This window comes from Vulpes vulpes, chromosome 10 (assembly GCF_048418805.1).
Source record: "Vulpes vulpes isolate BD-2025 chromosome 10, VulVul3, whole genome shotgun sequence".
NCBI lineage: Eukaryota > Metazoa > Chordata > Mammalia > Carnivora > Canidae > Vulpes > Vulpes vulpes.
In genome coordinates, this window is record NC_132789.1 from 36,015,326 (window position 1) to 36,036,816 (window position 21,491).

Here is a 21,491-nt window from a genome sequence, read left to right on the forward strand (position 1 = left end):
GGCTCATTCACCCAAACATTTGCTGAGACCATCAGCGAGTGAACAGATGAGCGAACTTTTGGGCCTTGATGGGCGGCAGCAATGAGCCAGGCGACAGGCCAAGGGAGCGCTGACGTTGTCCCTGAGCCGTAGAGCACCCTTGGCAGCAGGGCCTGCGTGGACTGTCGGGGGACTTGTTCAGCAGGGGGATTTCTGCTATAGGATCTCATGAGCTCATCCGGCTTGACGAGCTGCTTTGCTTGAAGGATGATCGGAGCGCCCAGGCTCAGCCCGCCCCACCTGTGCCTTCGCACCTCCCTCCGGGTCCCTCTGACCCTGGCAATGCCTGTCTCCGGCCCGACTGCGCCTTCGCACAGCTCCGGGCCTCCCTGGTGGGGTGCACTGCCACCCCGGGACCCCAAGGCCACTTTCCTGGCCCCACGCTGGCGGGCTCCAGCACGTCCCGTTGCGGGTGTACATGCTCCCTAGTCGCCGTCGCGTCCAGTTTTGCAGACACCCTGGCCACTTACAGAGCACGCTCACTCCTGTCATCTCCAGAAGCCCCCCAACGGTCCTTAGAGCTACAGTCCCCTTTTCTGTCTTTGTTTCCCCCAAATGAGGTGCCATAAAGAAGTGATTTCATTGGCTCCAGAATATAAAATTGCCTACACGTGGCCCAGAGTTTTCTCTGGGTCTTGCTCAAAGAATATCGATGCTTTAAAAAATTTATTTTTATTTTGTTTAGTTCTGATAGGTTGACATGTATGGTGTTGAAAAGGTTCCATAGATTTTTTTTTTTTTTAAACAGTTCAGGGACTTCGATTACATCCGTCATTACAAATTCAGTCACCACACCAAAGACATACATGAGTTGTTCGTGACCTTTTGGTTGAGCCACCGTTAGGGGTCTCCCCACGCCACCCCCCCGGACAGCACGCAGCTCGAGACACATCCGCCGGCAACTGTACTTGTTGGCTCGTGTCACCGTTTCTATTCATCAGACGCGTCGCGCCCCGAGTTTGGGATCGGGATCAGATCACCTGTGCCCCGACTGGCTGACTTGATCACAGCCAGAATAAAGACAATCGAGATCCGAATTAGCCCCCGGGACGAATAACTGGCATGTTCCTATCCTGCGGGGCTCCGGGAAAGACGAGTCCCCACGCTGGCCCGTGGGGAGGTGGAAGCAGAGCGCGGTGCTTGCCCACCGTTGCCCTCCCTGGGGCTGTTTTCCAGCAGCATCCGCAGGATTTGGGCAAGAGCAGCACCTACGGAGACGAGGACCCGCTGAGCTGTGCACCTGTGAATGGCCCCAAGCCAGGGCTCTCACAGCACGTCAGTGGCCGTCTCCCCCAAGGTCTATGCTCAGGGGGTCATGCTGCGTGTTCCCAGGGCAGCATCTTTTCCTGATTAATACTTGTCACTCTGGGCACCAGTCCTAGGAGAGGAGTTTCGGCGAGGGATGACTGTTCGTGCCATCTGTCGTTTTATCGTTTCATCACATGTCTATGTATTGCATTGTTTCATTGACACGATCCTGGGCTTGGTCTTGTTCCGTAGGGAAGCCAGCAGAAATCCACCAACGTCGTCTATCAGGCACACCACGTGAGCAGGAACAAGCGAGGACAGGTGGTCGGCACCAGGGGCGGATTCCGAGGATGCACAGTGTGGCTGACGGGTATGCCGTGTTGGTTTATAGATTTTTTTTAATTGAAAATTGATGTGTGACATGCGATTCTAAGGAATTTAGGGTAACATGTTGCACATAGGACGTGTTTGTTTCAACGTCGGAATGAGGCTGAGGGCAGGGGTAAGGAGCCCCGGCTCTGGCGCCAGTGCGAGGAAGGCCCAAGGCAAAGGCACAGAGCTCGTCTCCCTCTTTGGAAAGAAACGGCGCGTTGATGAAGGCACCTCCCCTTCGGCTCTGGGGGATCCCGGGATCCTCATGCTTGTGCCCAAATCCACATACTGGCCATCGTGGGGCCTTCCTAATTTGACAGCAAGCGTTCGGCCGTGTGTGAGGTTTGGGATGTTTAGAGATACTCTCTATTGTTTTCTGATGTCTTTACGTGGTTGGGGACTATTTCTCTTAATATTAAACAACAACAACAGAGCCTGCGAACGGAAGTATCGCCCCTGTAACAAGACATCCTTCACTCCCACGCATACAGCCAAGTGACTCTCCCCCGTCCTGTGTTTTTAGAGCCTCAGGACGTCAAAGCCAAGGCTTAGTGACCCTAACCCTCAGTACAAGGTGCAGGGGTTGGTCCGAGGGCCTAGCAGTCGTAGACGCGGTGTTTCACTTAGATGCAAGGGTGTTGACCAAGGTCCTGAGGTCGGCTGCTTCTACTGCCCGCCCACGAGTGTTGGTCTGGCAGGCGCCTGGGCCGCTCCATCTGTTAAGCCACCGACTCTCCATTTCGGCTCAGGTCCTGATTGCGGGGTCGTGAGGCCCGGCTCTTTTGTCTCCCCCTCCCTCTCTCCCTCCTCTGCCTCTCTCTCTCTCTCAAATAAATACATCTTAGAAAAACCAACCCAAACCCCAAATGCTGATTTATCCAACCCGACGGGGATGCTGAAGCCAGTGGCAGGCTGGCGCCCGCCTCACCCACCCTTACTACTCCTGTCTTTCCTGTTCCCGTCTCCACTCACCTCCTTCTTATTCGGGGTTTTTCCTGGTGCCTGAGGCACCTGCCTTTGGCCTCTGGGTTTCACACCTGCGGCACGACACCCTTTCCCAGCTGGCAGGCTGGGGACCACGGCGGGCGAGAAGCTTGCCGTATTCCAGAAGGCAGCGCTCCCCCGTCACGGTTCCTGGGCCCTCCCCAGGCCCGCCCAAGAGCCTTGCCAAGCGGCAGCAGGTACCATGACTGCGTTCCAGACGCTGCCCTCCTGTTACATGTGTGTCTCATGCGTTTGCCCAATTTTTGTGTCGAGACATACACACGGGGGCTGCTCCATAGAGTGTGGAGCAGCCTCGAAAACAAAGAGGTTAACTGGTGGAAGAGGAAAAAAAAAACACCCTAGAGGATGGACATCCCTGTCTTTCCTTACTCTTCAAACACCACCACCACCACCACCACCACCTTTTCCCACTTTATTCTGTGCTCTTACATCATGGAGATCGGGCTACGGAGCAGGGCGACCGGGAGAAACCGAACGCTTCGAGTCCAGGGATGCAGTTTAGAGCCCGAGCTCCACGCGCATGGACTATGCGACATCGGACAAGCCAGCTGAGCTGCCTAAGCCTCAGTCTTCTTGCCCATAAGCCGAGCTGGGTGTAGTGGCCACCCCTGGGGATGGAGGTGCAACTAGAGGAGAGAGGCGCCCGCGCCGAGCCGTGCACCGCGTCTGTCGACGGCCTGGTGTCATCCAGTCCCTGCCATTCAGCTCTGAGGTTCCAGACCCGAAGCAAAATTGAAGATCTCTATTAGTTCCCTCATTTTCCAGTGCGAGAGGACATGCAGGGGCTTCGGGAGCCCCATTTCTTCTCCCCCAAGAGGCCTTTATCCCCTCACATCCATGTTCAAATGAAACTCGCTGACACAAATAACCTAAGAGTGCGTCGGACGGTGACTCCCACGGAGGACGGCGCAGCCCTGAGCCGTTTCCTCTACTGGGTCCTCGAGGGCCATGGCCGGGGAGCCGAACGCACGCCGTGGAGACTGTTTGCTCGCCTCCCATATGTCCCCTTTCCTTCCAAGTCGCTTTTTAAAGTTTATATAGTTCTTTTTTTCCAGCGATCTCTGCGCCCAGCGTGGGGCTCAAACTCACAATCCCAAGATCAGGAGTCGCGTACTCCAGCGACTGAGCCCGCCAGGCGCTCCTCTTTCCAAGTCTTCGTTCCCCTCTGCCCTTCATCCCTGCTTCTCTCTCTCTCTTTCTCTCTCTCTTTTTGGCCTTTTCCCTCCTTCCTGCTGCCGTCTTCTCTGTGTTACACTCTGCACCTTCTCCACGCCCCCCTAACCTTTCCTCTCCCGCGCCTGGGGGCTGCCTGACAGTGGCTTGGCACAATGCTACATTTTCCAGGTCCAGAGGTCTTTGGGGTGACTGGGTTTCTGCAGAGCTCCCTTCCTCCCCATAATTTCCCTCCTACAGAAATTATAAAGTGTGTCCCCCGCCAGTGTGCTTTGAAACCACGGTTTCGAAGAAAAATGCACGGCAACTCTGTTCTCATGGAAAGACCCCGGACACCGAAGCATGTAGGGCAGCTCGAAACACGCCTGCAGCCCGGCTCGGGGGTCAGTCTTCATGTTTTGAGGGTCATTTTGGAAAAATCTTGAAGCCAAAGAGCCCTGATGTCAGATGGTTGTTTGGCAGCCTCCCTAAGGAAGGTGGCTTCCCAGCCTCCCGGGCTGGCCGTCCCTCCGTTCCAGCTGGTGGCTGTCGGGACAGGGACACGAGAACATGGTCACCTGATCTGGCTTTTTTTTCTGTCTGGATCTGCACGCACCATGTTCTAATCTTTAAAAACACTCTGCAGGCAAAATACGACGCACCAAGAACCATGTGTACCTCCCCGCCCCTGGGCCCCCTACTTGGGAACCCCACTTGCTCTGAAATGCTGTTAATTCTTGTAGGCGACAGATGGTTATTTCAACATTCAAAAAAAAAAAAATGCCAGTACTTGATGCGTAGTGAACTATGCTCTTTCTAGATCTTGGTGGGTTTTGACCTGAGGTCCAATGATTATAATGAACAGGTCTCTCTGGTGCTGGAAAAACCACAATAAGTTTTGCTCTGGAAGAGTACCTGGTGTCCCACGCCATCCCGTGCTACTCCCTCGATGGGGACAACGTCCGGCACGGCCTTAACAAAAACCTCGGATTCTCCCCCGGGGACAGAGAGGAGAACATCCGCCGGATTGCCGAGGTGGCCAAGCTGTTTGCTGATGCTGGTCTGGTCTGCATCACCAGCTTCATTTCTCCTTTCGCGAAGGTACCGTGATTGGCGGCGCCACCGAGCCCTGCGCTCGGTGCCAGGGGCTGGGGGGGACCCCGGGTCGCCGTATTTTCAATTTCCCCTGCCTGTTCTTTTCCCGCTGCCTCATTTCCTCTACTTAACGTTGCTTATGTAAAGAGCGGATGCCAGATGCCAGGGCAGCTGACGAGAACCCTCCCCCGCCGCCCGGCCCGACGCACAGCTGGCCCGGCTTAGAGGGAGGACACTCAGCAAGGCCCGCCGAGGGCCCTGTGGTCTCCCGTGTCCCGTGTCCCAGGAGGCAGAGGCTCAGCTTGCTGCAGGGACCGGCCATTCGCGGCCCGAGCGCCAGGTCGCACGGGCTGCACGGACGCCCTTGTCCGGAAACCGCATTTGGGGGACCCCAGTCAGACGCCACAGGCTCCAAACCCGCCCTTTGAATGAGATGCTCAGGTCACCAGGCCCGTCCTTTCTCAGATTCTTCTCCGCGAGTTCCTCCGACGGCCCTTGGAGGCCCATGCTCCCCGGAGGCCGACCTGGACGTCACACGGCCGCAGAGCACCAGTGCCGGGGGCTCCCCAGGGCCGTCGGGCTCCACGGATTCCACGGCCAAACCCCTGCCTTACCTCCCCCTCGCGTGTCTTCCAGGACCGTGAGAACGCCCGCAAAATCCACGAATCGGCAGGGCTGCCGTTCTTTGAAATATTCGTCGATGCGCCTCTAAACATCTGTGAGAGCAGAGACGTGAAAGGCCTCTACAAACGTGCCCGCGCCGGAGAGATCAAAGGTAGGAGCGCCAGGCCAGCTGCTGGCCGCCCCCCCCCCCCCCGCCTCGGGTCCGTCCCCCCGGGAACCCGTCCGAAGCCTCGGAGACCCTTCTCCCAAACTGCATCCAGCGCACACAACTCTTTAGGGGGCCCCCCATGTAGTCGATACGGCCACGGGCGCGGCAGCATGTGGCTTGTGTTCTCCCACAACTGTCCCCTCGGCCGCGAGCAACAAACTTCAGACCTCCGAGCTCGGTGTCTATACACGAGTGTGCGTCAAGGGGTTTTTTTCTTCTTCTTGTCTTCCTTTGGGGTTCTGATCAGCTGCAGGGGGCTTGGACCTAGTAATCTGGGGCTTTCTATATTGAAAACACAGCTGTGAATATACACACACGTGCATAAATATGTATATAATACACTTGTTTTTCATTCTATTTATTTCTTTACCTGTGGCCAGAGGTCAAGGGTGGCCAGTGATCCTTTCTGGTCTAATCTAAATTCTCAGTGTAATCCAAGTGGGTTAGGCCTCGCTGTGTAAAAAGACTGTTCTATGGGCAGCCCGGGGGACTCCGGGGTTTAGCACCTCCTTCAGCCCAGGATCCTGGAGCCCTGGGGTCGAGTCCCACATCAGCTCCCTGCATGGAGCCTGCGTCTCTCTCTGCCTGTGTCTCTGCCTTTCTCTCTCTGCCTCTCATGAATAAATAAAGAAAATCTTAAAACAAAAAAAAAGACTGTTCTGTTGGTGCCAATGTGGTTTTTGCCCCTGTGCCTTGCAGGGTTTACGGGTATTGATTCTGATTATGAGAAACCCGAAACTCCCGAGCTTGTGCTTAAAACCAACCTGTCCTCAGTGAGTGACTGTGTCCAGCAGGTGGTGGAGCTCCTGCAAGAGCAGGTAGATGGACCCTCTCTCTCTCTCTCTTTAATTGAATAAAGCCATGAAAGATCATTCATTTCCCAAAGCAATCTTTTCACAGTTTCCCTTTCAAGTTGTTGCTAATTCTGCTTCATTTCAGAACATCGTACCACACACTGTAATGAAAGGCATCCATGAACTCTTCGTGCCTGAAAACAAGCTTGACCAGGTCCGAGCTGAGGCCGAGGCGCTGCCTTCCCTAGCAATTACCAAGGTAGGACGCTGCAGGCCGGCCGCGGGTGAACCCGGCCCCGCATCCCTCATCATAGTCCGTCTCTTGATACTCAAGTGACTCTTGATAATAAGGAAGGTACCGATGAAGGAAATGCAACGTCCCTAAGAAAAACACTTCATCTTTGTCTTTTTTTCTTTTAAAGATTTTATTCATTTATGAGACACAGAGAGAGAAGCAGAGACACAGGCAGAGGGAGAAGCAGGCCCCCTGCAGGAACCCGGTGTGGGACTGGATCCTGGGACCCCGGGGTCACGCCCTGAGCCCAAGGCAGACTCTCAACCCCAGAGCCCCCCGGGCGCCCCCCCTCCCCCAACTCCCTTTTTTTTTAGAACCTCTTTCCCAGCAAATCTCTCACCAAGAGCTGCCACAAGGTCGCTGACCGATGCCACGGGCAGAGGCAGTCTGGGAAGGTAACTTGGCATCTTCGGTCATGCTAACCAGCAGGCACCAGGCAGTATTGATTTGTTGGTGCCGCTGAGAAAAGTTTGTCCAGAGTGCAAGTAAAAAACAAAAAGAAAGAAAAGTGTGTTTTTGGATGATCGAGGAGGAATTTGGAGAAAAGAAAGAGCCACCCTGATCTAAAGTGATATGAATCTTTTTCTACTCTGCAAATCCCACTCTTTCCTAACGGGGGGGGGGGGGTGCATAGTCCAGCCAAAGGACAAGGTGTGGACCGCTTTGGTCACATTGGTTTCACTGCCCAGAACGTGTAGGATGCAGCCCCAGCAAGTGCACGGCAGCTGCCTTTGGCTGTTTGTGGGTCAGGACTCATTGGTCTGTACCAAGCGGTCAGATCTTCCCCGATGACTTTTTGTTGATCCCTCATAAACCCTGGACTTTTTTATGAGAGGCGAAGTAAGCTGGGAACCTGTGTCAGCTCATTCATAGTCTAATAAGTCATGACATTTATAAGCAGAGCCCTCCGACCCTACAAAATACGTGCTGAGTGCTCCAATGCTCCGGGCAAATGAGCAACACGTAATTATAATCCCAGTGCTGGGAGTTGCAATCAAATGGGCTACAAGGTACAAAAGGAGCTCAAATAATCTAATAATTTGGGGGGGGTGGTCTCGAGGTGGCAGGAAAGGTCCTCAGAGCAGTGACCCATGCTTCGGGGCCTAAAGGAGGACTAGGAATTTTCAGGTGGGAGGAGGTGGAAATCTCTAAAACCGGCCAGCGGGCCAGAGCCTGAAGGGCTTTCAGTGTCATGCTAAGAATTTTGGACCTTGAGAGTCAGTGATTTCCCAATTTCAACTAACTAGTACATTTGGTGAAAATATGTGGCCAGACCGGAATTTTTGTAGGGGAAAAAAAAGGGAAAGAAGGAACAGCAAATGTTAACCCGGTTGCACACCATAAGGATGTGTGCACCCTGGGGTGTTCAGGTGGATCACCCCAACCTTCACTTTGCAAGAGGAAGGTACTGGACTCCAGCCTACCCGCCTCCTCCCCCCCCCCCCCCCCCCCCCCCAGATCCTGAGTCAGCCTCAAAGCGGAGCTGCCTTCCTTGTCCTGATGGTGGAATGAGAGGGGCCTGCCCTGGGGCCAGAAGGCGGAGGAACAGGGCGCATAGAAACGTCCACCTGCTTTTGTGTTTTGCAGCTGGATCTTCAGTGGGTCCAGGTGTTGAGCGAAGGCTGGGCCACTCCCCTCCGGGGGTTCATGCGGGAGAAGGAGTACCTGCAGGCCATCCACTTCGACACCCTGCTGGATGGTACGGGCTTTGCCTATTCATTTCTTCCTCCTCGTTATTGGAGGAAAAAATTGGTGATCGGCAGTGTTCGCGGGAACAGGAAATGTTCATTTTTGGTATCGATTCTTGGTTCACAGTCTTACTGTGGGGATCCTTAATGGGCTTGGGGTGGTCTGATTCCATCATGTGTAGGGTCCACCATTAGGAATGCAAAAAAAAGTGTTTTTTTTTTTTTTTTTTGGTTAGCCTCTAAGGATTATCCTCTAGGTGAAAGTAAGGATCCGAAAACCAAGGGTTCATGGCAGGCCAAGCCAGGGGGTCCCGTCCGTCCTGCTCCACTTGCTCGGAGCAGGGGACAGCCAGGAGCCCTCTGCGCTGCAGGGCGGCCGGGGCGAGGCCCTTGGGGCCCGGGTCCTTCGGTGGGCATGTGATGGGGGCTGCATCCCGGGGCCGTGCGAGGGGGCCCCGAGTCCTGGGCACAGCCTGTGGTCGCCTCCTCCCCGCACCCTGAGCTCGTCAAGCGGGGCCCGCGCGTTGGGAGCCCCTGCGGGTGGTGGCCCGGCAACACCGAGCCTGTGATACTCGGTCGGGCTCCAGGCAGGTCCCGGCCCCGTGTCGCTGCCCCGGGTGAGGCCCCGCGGCCGCTCCCCCTCTGGCCCGCCTCCCCGGGGCCCGCCCACTGCCGCATGAGGACGTTGGGGCCCTGGGCCTGCGAGCCCCACGCTTGCCTGCTGGGCCGGGACCACACGCAGGCGGCCTCGCGTCCCTTCCCGAGCTGCGAGCGGCCACCGTGCGCCGGAGCAGACAGCCGCACCTTGGGCCCCAGACTCCCAGCTCCTGGTGGGGATGCTCGGCTGGGGGTCAGCTGTCTGGGACCCAACTCGGCAGCCCCGGGTGTCCTGAGGATGCGCAAGGCCCCCCCACCCCCCCGCCGTCCTGAAGCCACCCTGACCCCTCTGTACACCAAGTAACGGAAACTGACACCAGGGAGGCACCGTTCTGTGCTCGGCCGTGTGTCCGTCTGTCTGCGCAGAGGCAGGACATCGTGGCAGGGAGTCGAGCAGCCCCGGAGCCCAGCGAGGTGGCAGCCCCGGGCCCTGCCCCGAGTGACAGCCGTGCCTACGACCCCGAGGGTCCCGTAGTAGAGGTTCCCTGTGTCAGCAGACTGGCCCTGCACACCGGACGGCCCATGTTCTGAGCCTCCGTACAGGGTTCTTCTCCCCACATCAGTCATCGTCCGGCCTTTTAAAAAAAGATGTGGTTTATTTATCTGGGGGGCAGCGGAGAGAGACGGAGAGAGAGTCGTAAGCAGTTGCCGCTGAGCCTGGAGCCCGACACGGGTCTCGATCCCAGGACCCTGAGATCATGATCTGAGCCGACACCAAGAGTCAGGCGCTCCACCGGCGGAGCCACCCAGATCCCCTTAGCCTCTTTGTTAAAAAGCGAAATAATTTGTCATGTCAGTGAGATCTGCAGCCATGCATGCGTGCAACTGGATGAAGATGGGCTCCTCCGGGAGGGGTGGCGTGGCCCGGCTCCCACCCACACGGCGGCCCTGCCTGGGGGCGCCTGGAGGGACCACCCGGTCCCACCGCGCCACAGTCCCAGGGCACGGCTCCCTGGAGGCTTCTGCGCTGTGTGGACACAAAGTCCAAAAAAAGTGATATTTGTGTATCTCAGAAGGTCGAGTGAGCTCTCATTCATTCATAGGGATACCATTTAACTTTAATCAGTTCATGGAAGTTTGAGTCGCCACCAACTGAAAATCTGGTTTCTTGGGCCACAGACACGGCATCATCTGCCGTCAAACAGTTGCACAGTTCTTGATCACCTGCAATCGGCAGGCAGCGTCTTTTTTAAAATTTGGCCCGGGTCTCCCAAAAAGACTTTGTTGGTTTTAATTTTCTCAAAAGTTCCCCTGAAGTTAAAAAGCAAAACAAAGAAGAGCAAAAAAAAACAAAAAACAAAACAGTCTACTTAATCCAAAAGGAAAAGAAAAAAAAAACATTTTTTTTAAGTGTTTCTGATGATTACACGATGTTAGTCCCGATGTCACCCAAGGACCTACTTTCATGTTGGTTCATTTCACCACCTTGCTTTCCACTGGATAGATAGTTGGAGGTTGCCACCCATCTTCCAGCCATGAATATCTTATCTAGATGGAAAATGGAACCTCAAACTCACGTTCTCGACGGGTGGCATCCAAGCAGAGTCACGACACGGAGGCCTCACGAGACCTGACCCTTTGACGATTAGTTGCCCACAGGGCTGACTTCCCATATCCACCGCCGCCATTTATTCAGCCCCAGTGTGTTCTGACCCCAGCGTTGGACGCAGCATCACATTCAATAGAGATAGAACTACTTTGAGGATATTAGTAACTCACGTAAAGCCTGGATTCAAATCCAAGCTATTCTGGTTCCAGTTTCTGTACTTGCTCTGCGAGGTTTACTTCCATGTCCTCTAAAACGTCTGGGATTTTTTTTTTTTTAAAGATTTTATTTACTTATTCATGAGAGACACAGAGAGAGAGAGGCAGAGACACAGGCAGAGGGAGAAGCAGGCTCCATGCAGGGAGTCCGACGTGGGACTTGATCCGGGGACTCCTGACACCCTGGGCTGGAGGCAGAGGTGCAACCACTGAGCCCCCCGGGCATCCAACGTCTGGGATTCTAGAACATTCCAGAGCAGTTAGCTACTTCACCTGGTTTGGGACCACTGAACAGTAGTCGTAGCATCACATATGTGTGAGAGACTCTTCGCTGAAGCTGGAGGTGCTACTGACATGTGTTATAATTATTTTAAAACAGATAATCATCAGAGTCATGCTTCTGGATTGCCCTGAGCAACATTCGGTACAAATTCTGGTTTCACTAGCTTTTTGCTGTCCTATATTCTTTAGAGCAGTAGCAAGGAGCCCGGGACATCTTATACGTCATATGCAGGGCGTGTTGTAGTAGGAATCTGTTCTCTGACATTGTTGCTTTAAGATTATCTCAGTGGAGAGCTGAAAACATGTTTCTTGTGTTTGTGTCTCTCTAGGCATGGCCCTTCCTGGTATGTACTTCAACTTTCCAAGTAGTTAAATCATTATAATGAGATACTTACATTAATTAGAAATGGTTAACAACATAATTTAAAAAAAAATCCAAATGAACCAGTTGAAATTGTTAACAGTTCATGATCCAATCAGTTATAATTGAATAATAATGCCAAATTCTTCTGTTAGAGTCCAAATAACAGGAAACTTCTGGATCAGATGCAGCTGTTGTTTATAATGTCGTATTTGGCTGACAAAGTAAACTCGTTTCTAAATTATTGTTGTACATTGTGTCCCTGAGACTTAAAAAAAATGCATGATCCTTTCTGCTAATTACTTCTGCTGAGTGTTGGTCCTCAGTTCACAAATCTGGATTTTTTTTCCCTATTGCATTTATAAGACATTTTTAATTGTCAAAGGATAAATTGATTTTAGGTGCGATTTAAATGGAGGCACCTGGCTGCATTGTGCATGGTTTGATTATGCATGAATTTGATTTCAGGCTATGATGATTGATAGTTATAGAACCGAGAATAAACATACGCACATACATAAACTTCTGCATCTTACCAGATGGAAAGGTGAAGTTCTGAAGGTATCGTTTATCTCTGGTGTTGTTTTCATCATTCTTGTTTTCCTTTTAAAAAGCCTAGTTAAGCTCAAAGCCATGATGAGACCCCACCTCCCACCTGCCATAATGGCTAAAATTAACACCACAAGATGACAGGTGTTGGCGAGGATGGGGAGAAGGGGGACCCCCTGCACTGCTGGTGGGAATGCAGACTGGGGCAGCCACTCTGGAAAACAGTGTGGAGGGTCCTCAAAAAGTTAAAAAATAGAGCTTCTCTAGGACCCAGCAATCGCACTGCTGGGGATTTACCCCAAAGATACGAAGGTACGGACTCAAAGGGGCATGTGCGGCCCGGTGTTTACAGCAGCATTATCTACAACAGCCGAGCTGTGGGAACAGCCCAAGTGTCCGTTGACTGATGAATGGATAGAGAAGATGCGGTGTACACACATCATATATAATGGAATATAAAAAAAAAAACCATAAAAAAGCCATAAAAAAGAACGAGATCTCGCCATTTGCAATGACATAGATGGATCTCGAGAGTACAATGCCAAGTGGAATAAGTCAGAGAAAGACAAATACCGTACAATTTCACTCCTGTGTGGAATTTAAGATACAAAACAGATGAACACGGGGCAGGGGGGAAACAAGGGGGAGGCGAACCGAAAGAGACTCTTGACAATAGAGAACAGACTGAGGGTTGTTGGAGGCAAGTGGGCAGGGGACGGGCTGGGTGAGCGATGGGGATTAGGGGGCACACTTGTGATGAGCCCTGGCGGTTGTGCGTAAGGGATGAATCACTGAATTCTACTCCTGCAACTAAAAAAAAAAAAAAAAAAAAAAGGAAGGCCCAGTTGTGCTGTATCCTGAGGACCCAGAATGCTAGTTTACTTACGATCCTTTTAGAGCAAGATACTTAGCGTAGAGGGGGGAGGAGTGTGATCACTCTCCCAAGTCAATGCGGGAGCTTTAGTAAATCAGCCTTACATGGTTTCCCCCCTCCGTGTTTTCTGACTGACGGGTCTCGATTGCAGTTGAGCTAGCAAGAGCTGTGATCCCCAGGTGAGTGTTCTCAGTGCCGTGTAAGAGGTGATGCTGAGCCAGGACCAGAGTAGACAGACAACACCGGCAGGACCGCTGGCCTGGGGTCCTCTCTGCTAGTGTTCATTGAGTTTTGTTTTCTCTTTCAGGACAGGTGTGTCAGTAGCACAATTAGAGCCTAAAGAGATAATATAAGAGACTTGCCAATGTTCTTACAAGGTTCATTTCCAAGAAAGACTAGGTTTTTGTTTGGGTTTGTTGGGCCAGCCTTTATTTTTGTGTAATTGGCTTCTTAAAGTCATCACACTCTCTGGTGTGTTGAGGTCAGGACCACGCTTTCAAAAGGGAACTCAGAAGGGAGATGCCCCTTCCTCATCCCCCAAATTAGATCACTCCCTGAAGCCACCTCTGCGACTTGAAACTCAGCCCACTTAGTACAAATGCCCCATCTCTTGCATTGAGGAGCATCTCAGGCACTTGTCATCCCAGACTCTCGAGAAGTTGGTGCAGCCAACGCAGCCGTGTGGGGTTGAGGGCTTCCTGCCCTTTGCAGGGAAGGTTTGGGATGGACGCTGTGCACGCCCTTCAAGCACAGCACACCTGGCATCCCATGGTCACTGGTCACCCGGCTCTTCCTACAGATGGGGTGATCAGCATGAGCATCCCCATCGTACTGCCCGTGTCTGCGGACGACAAGACGCGGCTGGAGGGGTGCAGCGAGTTTGTCCTGACGTACGAGGGACGGCAAGTGGCTATCTTACGGGACCCTGAGTTCTACGAACACAGGAAGGAGGAGCGGTGTTCCCGCGTGTGGGGGACAATGTGTGCGAAACACCCGCATATCAAGGTAGGCGGCAAGACCCATGGGAGGGCTTTCTTGGTCTCTTTCCTTTTTATCCCATCACGAAGGACTGGGAAAGGCCGGGGTCAGGTGGAGGCCTGGCGGGCCTTGCCTTCGGAGATCGTTTTAGAAAGGGGTAGAGGTGCGTTTCCGTCTGAGGGCCTCTCTGAATGACCCGCTGCGTCGCCAGATGCTGCGAGGCTGGCTCCCTCAGTAGGAGGGACACAGCTGCCCCGGGTGGGTGACTTGGTCTGGAGTCTTGAGTAAAGACCAGAAATCAGAGCCACGGCTGTGCCCCCAAACCGGAGCTTGCCGTGCTCTCCATCTCGAAAATTCACTGGGGCAGCGCATTCCCATACGGACATGGGTCCGGCCAACAGCCCAAAAGAGACTCAAGCGCATGCTCTGTGGCCAGCTCGGGGGGGGGGGGGGGGGGGGGGTTGGTGACATCCCTTCAGTAAACGAAAACCAGCGCAGATAGTGGCCGAGTTTCCGAGGGGAAATATCACATTTTCATCGGTGGATGTTTAAGATCCTAATCCTCTGGTGGGAATCGTTTTGAGTCTGTCCTGCCCAAAGGCAAAACTGGCGAAACCTCCTCCTGACTTCTGCTCAGTGGGGGTGGAGGTGGGGGTGGGACTATCGTGGGCTGCTGGGCGCGCTTCATTTCCCATAAAGGAAAGTTTGTGACACTGAAGGGAAAAGCCGTCCCCCACCCAAGAGCAGAGCCGGAGGGTGAAACTGTTACAAGCCATGTCCAAGGAGGCGCCAGAGTCCGCGTGACTCCAGGACCTCTTCCGGCTCCTGGCCCTGCAGAGTGGATGTTTGAACGAACCTACTGGAATCTGTTGAGCGAATATGTGGTCTTGTTTCTCGCTGCCGTGTAGTGTGGCAAAGGTGGGAAGGGCTTTTTCGAGGCCCCGGACACCGGAGGTTAGTGAGCACAGAGCCCCGCGCTGGCTGCAGTGCCCGCCCTGCGCACCGGCGCCGGGTCGTCTGATGGGTGGTCCGCGAGGCTGGCTGGCTGGCCTTGAAGCTGCCGGACCCAGGGCCGCCAGAGGACTTGTGTTCTGGGCCTTGGTGGGCCCGTGTTTCTTTGTGGTCACAGGGTTGGGATCTGACTGCGGTTGGTGACCGGAGAAGGGAGGCTGACCTTCGTCCTCCCACCCTCAGGCCTGACCTCCACGTCCCCCCCAGTCTCCTGGACGAGAAGCCTCAGGAGGCTCTCGGGCAATGATTTCTCCTGCTGTTATACCCACAGCTCCGGCCTGGGGACAGCTGGAGCGCCCGGGGACACAGACGCCCTTTGTCCCACCCCAGAAATGCCAAAAACATTGGTTCAGCATCTTGAGGCAGAACCACATTGGGGGAAGGTTCCCCCCCACACCCCACAGAGCAATAGCGGGAGCCCCCTCGCATCCACCACGGGTTACGGCACCCCTGGGACGTGACCGGGGATCTTCGTCCTTCCGTCCCACCCTTCCCCTCGGGCGCCCACTTTTCCCACCAGCCCCCCCACACACACACAGGGGCCCAGGGCAGGCACAAGGGAAGCCCGCACGTGTTCTGTCCTGGTCTCAGCCAGCGGTGCCTGGAGCATGACCTGGAAGGTCAGTCCGAACCCCTAGGTTCTGTGTCAGGACATGGTGCTGTGGGGACAGTGCGCTCCTGGCCTGCAACCCACCCGCCTTTGCTGTGCGAGGACTTCCCTGCGCGGCGGGGGTGCCCTGGGCTGGAGCTCAGAGACCCCAGCCGCCCGCTGCAGAGCCCGCTCACTTGGTGGGTCCCCAGAATCAGGGCTGCCCGGCTCTGTGACCCCCACCCCCGCCCCCCCCAGAAAGGCAGGCCAGGGGAGGAGGCGCTGTGTGGGGAATTCTGGAGCTGCAGGTGCACAGGCCATGACCTCCACCTGCAGCGGACCCCCGAGCACCAGCCTCGCTCACTGCTCCCCAGAGCCTCCTTCCCAGGCGAGGGCGTTGGGGGGTAACCCCCGCGTCTCCCTCCTCCAGGAACCTCGAGGTTTCAGAGCTCACGTGCAGGGCCTTAGCCCGGGTTGGGTGCATTTCCTCGCAGGCTACACGGCAAGGCTCTCGCTCTAGTCCTTTGCGTGTGAACGTCCGGTTTCCTCGACACTCTTCTTTCCCCATCGAGGGGTCTGGGCGCCCTAGTCGAAGACGGTTCGAGAAAAAGAAGCTTTCAGCGAGTCGGCCTGTGCTTAACCTTGGACGTGGATGAGGCTGCGAACTGCTGCTCTCTGCACGTTCGAATCGGAGATAACTAGGGAGGAAGCCACCTGTGGGCGCCTCCTTCCAGGCTGAGCTTAGCGGGCGTCACCTGCTGGAGAGCCACCTGCCCGGCCTACCCGCGTGTCCACCCGGGGCCCAAGAGGCCAGTCCAGGGAGCGCCGCTGCGTCAGGACTGTGCGAGCCGTGGTCCCCGGGGAGGCTCGGGAGGCGGGGGCCCCAACCCCGCTCTGCCCCTTCTCAGCCAGGCGGCCCGGCTCCGCGCGGCTCGAGCCCCTAACTGCCAGGCTCGCACAGGAAACCGGGGCCGCCTTCCGTCAAGGGTATTCTTGGGGACGGGGCGTCCGGCCCGGGGTGCTCCGCGGGTTAAGCGTCCTGCTCTTGGTTTGGGCTCAGGTCGTGCGGACACTGCTGGGGCTCTTCCTCGCCCTCTGCCCCTCCCCCACTCTCTCTCTCTCAAAACGGAGATTATGTATATGGGACTCAAGAGACCAAAAAGTCTGAGGAAACGTTGTTCAGACAAACTAGAAGTCGACACTCCTGTCTAACAACTTGACCAATGGTCTTTCCAGATGGTGATGGAAAGTGGGGATTGGCTGGTTGGTGGAGACCTGCAGGTGCTGGAGAGAATACGCTGGAACGATGGGCTGGACCAGTACCGCCTGACGCCCCTGGAGCTCAAGCAGAAGTGTAAAGAGATGAACGCTGGTAGGTCGGGGGCTCCCGGGTCCCGGTTGGGGCTCCTCGCCACCCTCTGATTACCGTCGGAGACACCAGGAACCACACGTCGATAGTCTTGGGAGGCTCGAAGGCCCCGTCCGTGTGCGTGCCGATCCCAGGTGCTGCATCCTGGAGGGTGGAGTACATCCATGTGCAGGAAGAGCGTGTGGCGCTTAGACGTGGGCCCCCACGCAGAGAAATACCCGCCGCGTGTTTATCAGGCATAAACACAAATTGCAGAGCAGCAGGTGCAGCATAGTTTGGGGAAACACAATAAATTATAAAAGCTGTTCTTAAAACCGCAAGGTACCTCTGTGTCTAGAAGCGGGGGTCTCTGTGGTGCGCCCCACCCCGGAGGTGACAGGTGCCTCGTGGGGACACGGTGAGACCGAGAGGCCAGAAGGTTTTCACGCAGTTTTGAAAAGGGGAGAGAAAAAGTCAGGATAGGATCATAGGATCATGATGGTGTTTTACATCCTCTTTGGGGCTTCCCTGGATTCCCCAGTTCTCCCATAACGGAGATTTCATGGACTCCAGAAGGAACGATGAAGCCTCTCAGGAGCCCACCACCAAGCGGAGTTGTTCTGAAGATATTTTTTTTTGCAGTGAAGGTGAAATCTGTTTTTAGGTCTTTAGGTCGCAGAGACTGTCGCGGGCAGAGACTCGGGGTCGGCTCAGCCTGAGCCGCGCTTGGTAGCATGCAGCTTCCTTTCTTTTTTCTTTTTTAAGGATTATATTTATTTCTTTGGGAGGGAGAGAGAGTGAGAGACGGAGGAGAGCGAGCACAACCTGGGCGGGGGAGCCCCCGGGCCCCCAGGGGCTCCTCTGTGGGGCTGGCTCCCGTTAGGGCTTCCTGCCTGTGTCCCGCCCGTGGGCCCCTCTGAGGAAGCAAGGAACTCCCGGGGACTCCGGTGGAGACCGAGGATGGTTTTCAAAAGCAAGTGGCCTAGTGATGTTTATTTTTACGTGATCTGCACGCGCACCGAGGGGCTCGAACTCACCACCCCGAGGCCAGAGCCGCCCCTCTGCCTTCCCCTTGGGCCGCAAGGCCGGGTTGGCTCTCCCGGGGGCGGCGGCCAGCGGCCCGCGTGCGTTGCTCACGGGCCTCGCGTGTTCCCGTCCCAGATGCGGTGTTCGCCTTCCAGCTGCGCAACCCCGTGCACAACGGACACGCCCTGCTCATGCAGGACACGCGCCGCAGGCTCCTGGACCGGGGCTACAAGCAGCCCGTGCTCCTGCTGCACCCGCTGGGCGGCTGGACCAAGGATGACGACGTGCCCCTCGAGTGGCGCATGAAGCAGCACGCGGCTGTCCTGGAGGAGGGCGTCCTGGACCCCTCGTCCACCATCGTGGCCATCTTCCCGTCGCCGATGCTGTACGCCGGCCCCACGGAGGTGCGCGGCCGGGGGGCAGGGGGCGGGGGCTCCCGCTCACGTCGGAGGGCCCGTGAGCAGACGCCGGAACCTTCCAGGCTCTCTCTTTCCAACCTTCTAAAATAAAAGGTTTCATGTATTCCTGAGAGACCCAGACCCAGAGAGAGGGGGCAGGGGCCCGGGCCGGGGGAGAAGCAGCTCCCCGCGGGGAGCCCGACGTGGGACCCGATCCCGGGACCCGGGGTCACTCCCAGGGCAGAGCCGAGCTAGTCTGTGAGCAGGGACCCAGGAGTCGGCGGGCAGTGACCGGCCTCCCGCGTGCCGTCCCCCAGGTCCAGTGGCACTGCAGGTCCCGGATGATCGCAGGGGTGAACTTCTACATCGTGGGCCGGGACCCCGCAGGGATGCCACACCCCGAGACTAAGAAAGACCTGTACGAGCCCAGCCACGGGGGCAAGGTCCTGAGCATGGCCCCCGGCCTGACCTCCGTGGAAATCATCCCGTTCCGGGTGGCGGCCTACAACAAAGCCAAGAAGGCCATGGACTTCTACGACCCGGCGAGGTAGGTTTCCGGGCTCCCGGACCGCGGCGGGGCCCCTACCATGACAGGCGCCCCGATTCGTGCCCCCGGAGGTCCGGGCCCCTGCGCGTCCATCCACGGCCCTCACGGCTCCCTCCCCGTCCCCCTCGCACCTGCACCGCAGCAGGACTTCGGGGCCGGGCCAGCTCCCCGCTCCCGGAGCAGCGGTGGCAGGTGACCCTCCCCGTGGGCACAGCAGGGCCCAGAAGGGCCCCGAGCCCCGCTGTGCCGGGTCCCCTCCTCTGCATGCTCCTGTGCCCAAGGGAGAGCGAGCCGCCCCTTCCAGAAGGTGCAGCTGTTTGCAGGAAGGGCCTGAAGCCCCCCCCCCGGGGTGTCTCTGGGGCACGTGTGACTCACCTGCTGTGTGCTGCGTGGCCCCCCGTGACAGGCACAACGAGTTCGACTTCATCTCTGGGACGCGGATGAGGAAGCTGGCGCGGGAAGGCGAGAACCCCCCCGACGGCTTCATGGCGCCCAAGGCCTGGAAGGTGCTGACGGACTACTACCGGTCCCTGGAGAAGCGCGACTGAGGCGCCCGGGCCCCCCCCGCCCCCTCATTTCTGTGATTAGACGCTCTGTGCACAACGGCTTCGCGGTGGCTGATTGCGGGTTTTAGGATGAGCTAGAGATTGTCTGCTAATTTAGGGCCGGCCCCAGAGAGACGAGGGTTGGACGGAGCCGCCCAGAGCAGGGCAGGCCGGGGTGGGAGCCCTGCAGGGCCAGCCGCCGTGTGTCCCCTACGGCACGGGCCTCGGCGGGTCCCCGGTTTCCTTAAAGCCCTGGCCCGGGTCTCGTTCGGTGGCCAACACGCCAAGCGTATGTCGGGCCGCGCCCACGGCCACAGCGGAGCCCATCAGCCCAACCTCCCGTGTCCAGGTGACCGAGGGCAAAGGGCCGTTCTCCGCCCTACGCGGGGTGTGGCTCCTGGGGGGCCTCCGCCTCCCACGGCCGGTGCCCGGGCTCCTAGGGCCCAGCCGCTGAGCACGTTGCACAAACTCAGTTGGCGTCATGAGGAAGTACTGGTGGCCCCCGAGGAGCTTGGTCCCCAGCCCGGTGCTGCGTCTACACGGTGCAGCACAGGGGCCGCCCCCGCCCCCGCCCCAGCCCCCGTTGCTTAGCCAAGCTCCTTGCACACCAGGCACGTACCCAGCAGGCTCTTGGAGGCCGCAGGCCCAGAGTCCCTGACCCTGCTGACCTCACTGCTCCAAAGACTCCCGCGGTGCCCACAGCTAACGTCCTTGGCTGCACCTCCTGGCAGGTGCCCTCCGGCCCTGATCCTGATTCCTCATTGCGGAGAACATGTGAGGACACTGTAGCCTTGTAGCTAGGTCTCTCTGGAAGAGACAAACTGCAAAGAGAAAACTGTGATTTTTGTTATATTCTCAGTTAAAAACAAAACAAAACAAAACACTGATCTTAGCTAATGAAAGCTCTTCTGGAAATCAATGACACACAACGGCCACAGCAGTGCACGACTGCCTCTCCCAGTCCAGTCGGGCCCCTCGGAGGCCCTCACTGCCTTTTTAAAGAACTGTGTATTTATTGAAACCATGAGAAGGGACAAAGTGCCTTAATCGATATATTTTGTGATTTTTTAAAGATCTATTTAAAACTGCTTTTCTGCTCTTCATACCGCACTTAGTGCAAATGACTATTTCTCTGTACCAGTGATGCTTCTGTTTTAATAAATGCCTCAAAATGAAAGTGGTGTCTTTTGTGCCTGTGACACGGACCAGGGCCTGGCCAGGGACCAGGGAGGGGCTCCTGATGTCCATGGGGCTGCGGGGTAGGGGGGCTCCTGATGTCCGCGGGGCACGAGGATCTGACCGAAGCTCACCTGCCGCCCCAAGCACCCCCAGGCAGGGCCCCGTGTAGCTCTGAGCCCCTCTCCAAGGGAGGGTGCTCTGCGGTGAGAAGGGGCACCTGCCCCCCGCAGGCCCCCAGGCACCGGGCCGTGGGCCGCTTCTCCTCCGTGCTGCAGCCCTCGGGGTTCCACCAAGGAACAGCTGCCCAGAGCTGCCACCTGCCGCCCCCTCCCGACACCCAGAGCCTTGCCTGGTTTCCTGAGCGGTAGGAGGACAAAGCAGGGCAGGAAGTGGGGGAGGACATGAAGATGCAGGTGCGGAGGGGGCTGCCAGGCTGCGCAGGTGGGGACCGTCCCCAGGGGCCCCTGCAGGTCACTGGGTCAGGTAAGGGCACAGCCTGCTAACCTATCGGCACCGAGAGACATCCTGGCCCCCTGGGGAGAGCAAGTTGGAGTCTGTTTCTTCCTCTTCCTCCTGCGTGTGTCGGCGGTCAGGGCTGCTGCTGCTCTCCAGCACTTTCCTGATGGTGGGCGCCCCAGGGCAGCCCCAGGGCGGCCAGTGCTCCGGCGTGTGGGGGGCTGACGGGAGAAGGGCCCCCTTTTGCCTGAGCTGGATTCAGGTCTCCACCACCTAAGCACGTCCTCACTAGCAGCACGTACCAAGGATCAGGATATGGAAAACTTCTTTTTCCTCCCCGCTGCATGCATTTGGGTCTTGGATGAATACTATTATTGGGCCTCTCACTTACTTGGAAAAAAAAAATC

General features: G+C 56.5%; 1 protein-coding gene across 2 annotated transcripts in view; it reads left to right on the forward strand.

Annotated features, from left to right (window-relative positions):
• The window catches only part of PAPSS2 (3'-phosphoadenosine 5'-phosphosulfate synthase 2), a 48,924-nt gene extending 28,298 nt beyond the window's left edge, over positions 1-20,626 (forward strand). The window contains exons 2-13 of one of the 2 annotated variants that reach the window (XM_072723580.1): positions 1,540-1,657; positions 4,682-4,917; positions 5,548-5,686; positions 6,443-6,561; positions 6,683-6,796; positions 8,420-8,531; positions 11,553-11,567; positions 13,807-14,012; positions 16,822-16,957; positions 18,095-18,363; positions 18,675-18,904; positions 19,311-20,626. In XM_072723580.1, coding sequence (XP_072579681.1) covers positions 1,540-1,657; positions 4,682-4,917; positions 5,548-5,686; positions 6,443-6,561; positions 6,683-6,796; positions 8,420-8,531; positions 11,553-11,567; positions 13,807-14,012; positions 16,822-16,957; positions 18,095-18,363; positions 18,675-18,904; positions 19,311-19,452 — 1,836 coding nt within the window. In that variant the 3' untranslated portion in view covers positions 19,453-20,626. The remainder of the gene's footprint in view (positions 1-1,539; positions 1,658-4,681; positions 4,918-5,547; positions 5,687-6,442; positions 6,562-6,682; positions 6,797-8,419; positions 8,532-11,552; positions 11,568-13,806; positions 14,013-16,821; positions 16,958-18,094; positions 18,364-18,674; positions 18,905-19,310) is intronic. The other variant, XM_072723579.1, reaches the window with a different exon arrangement.
• Positions 20,627-21,491: the final 865 nt, after the last annotated feature.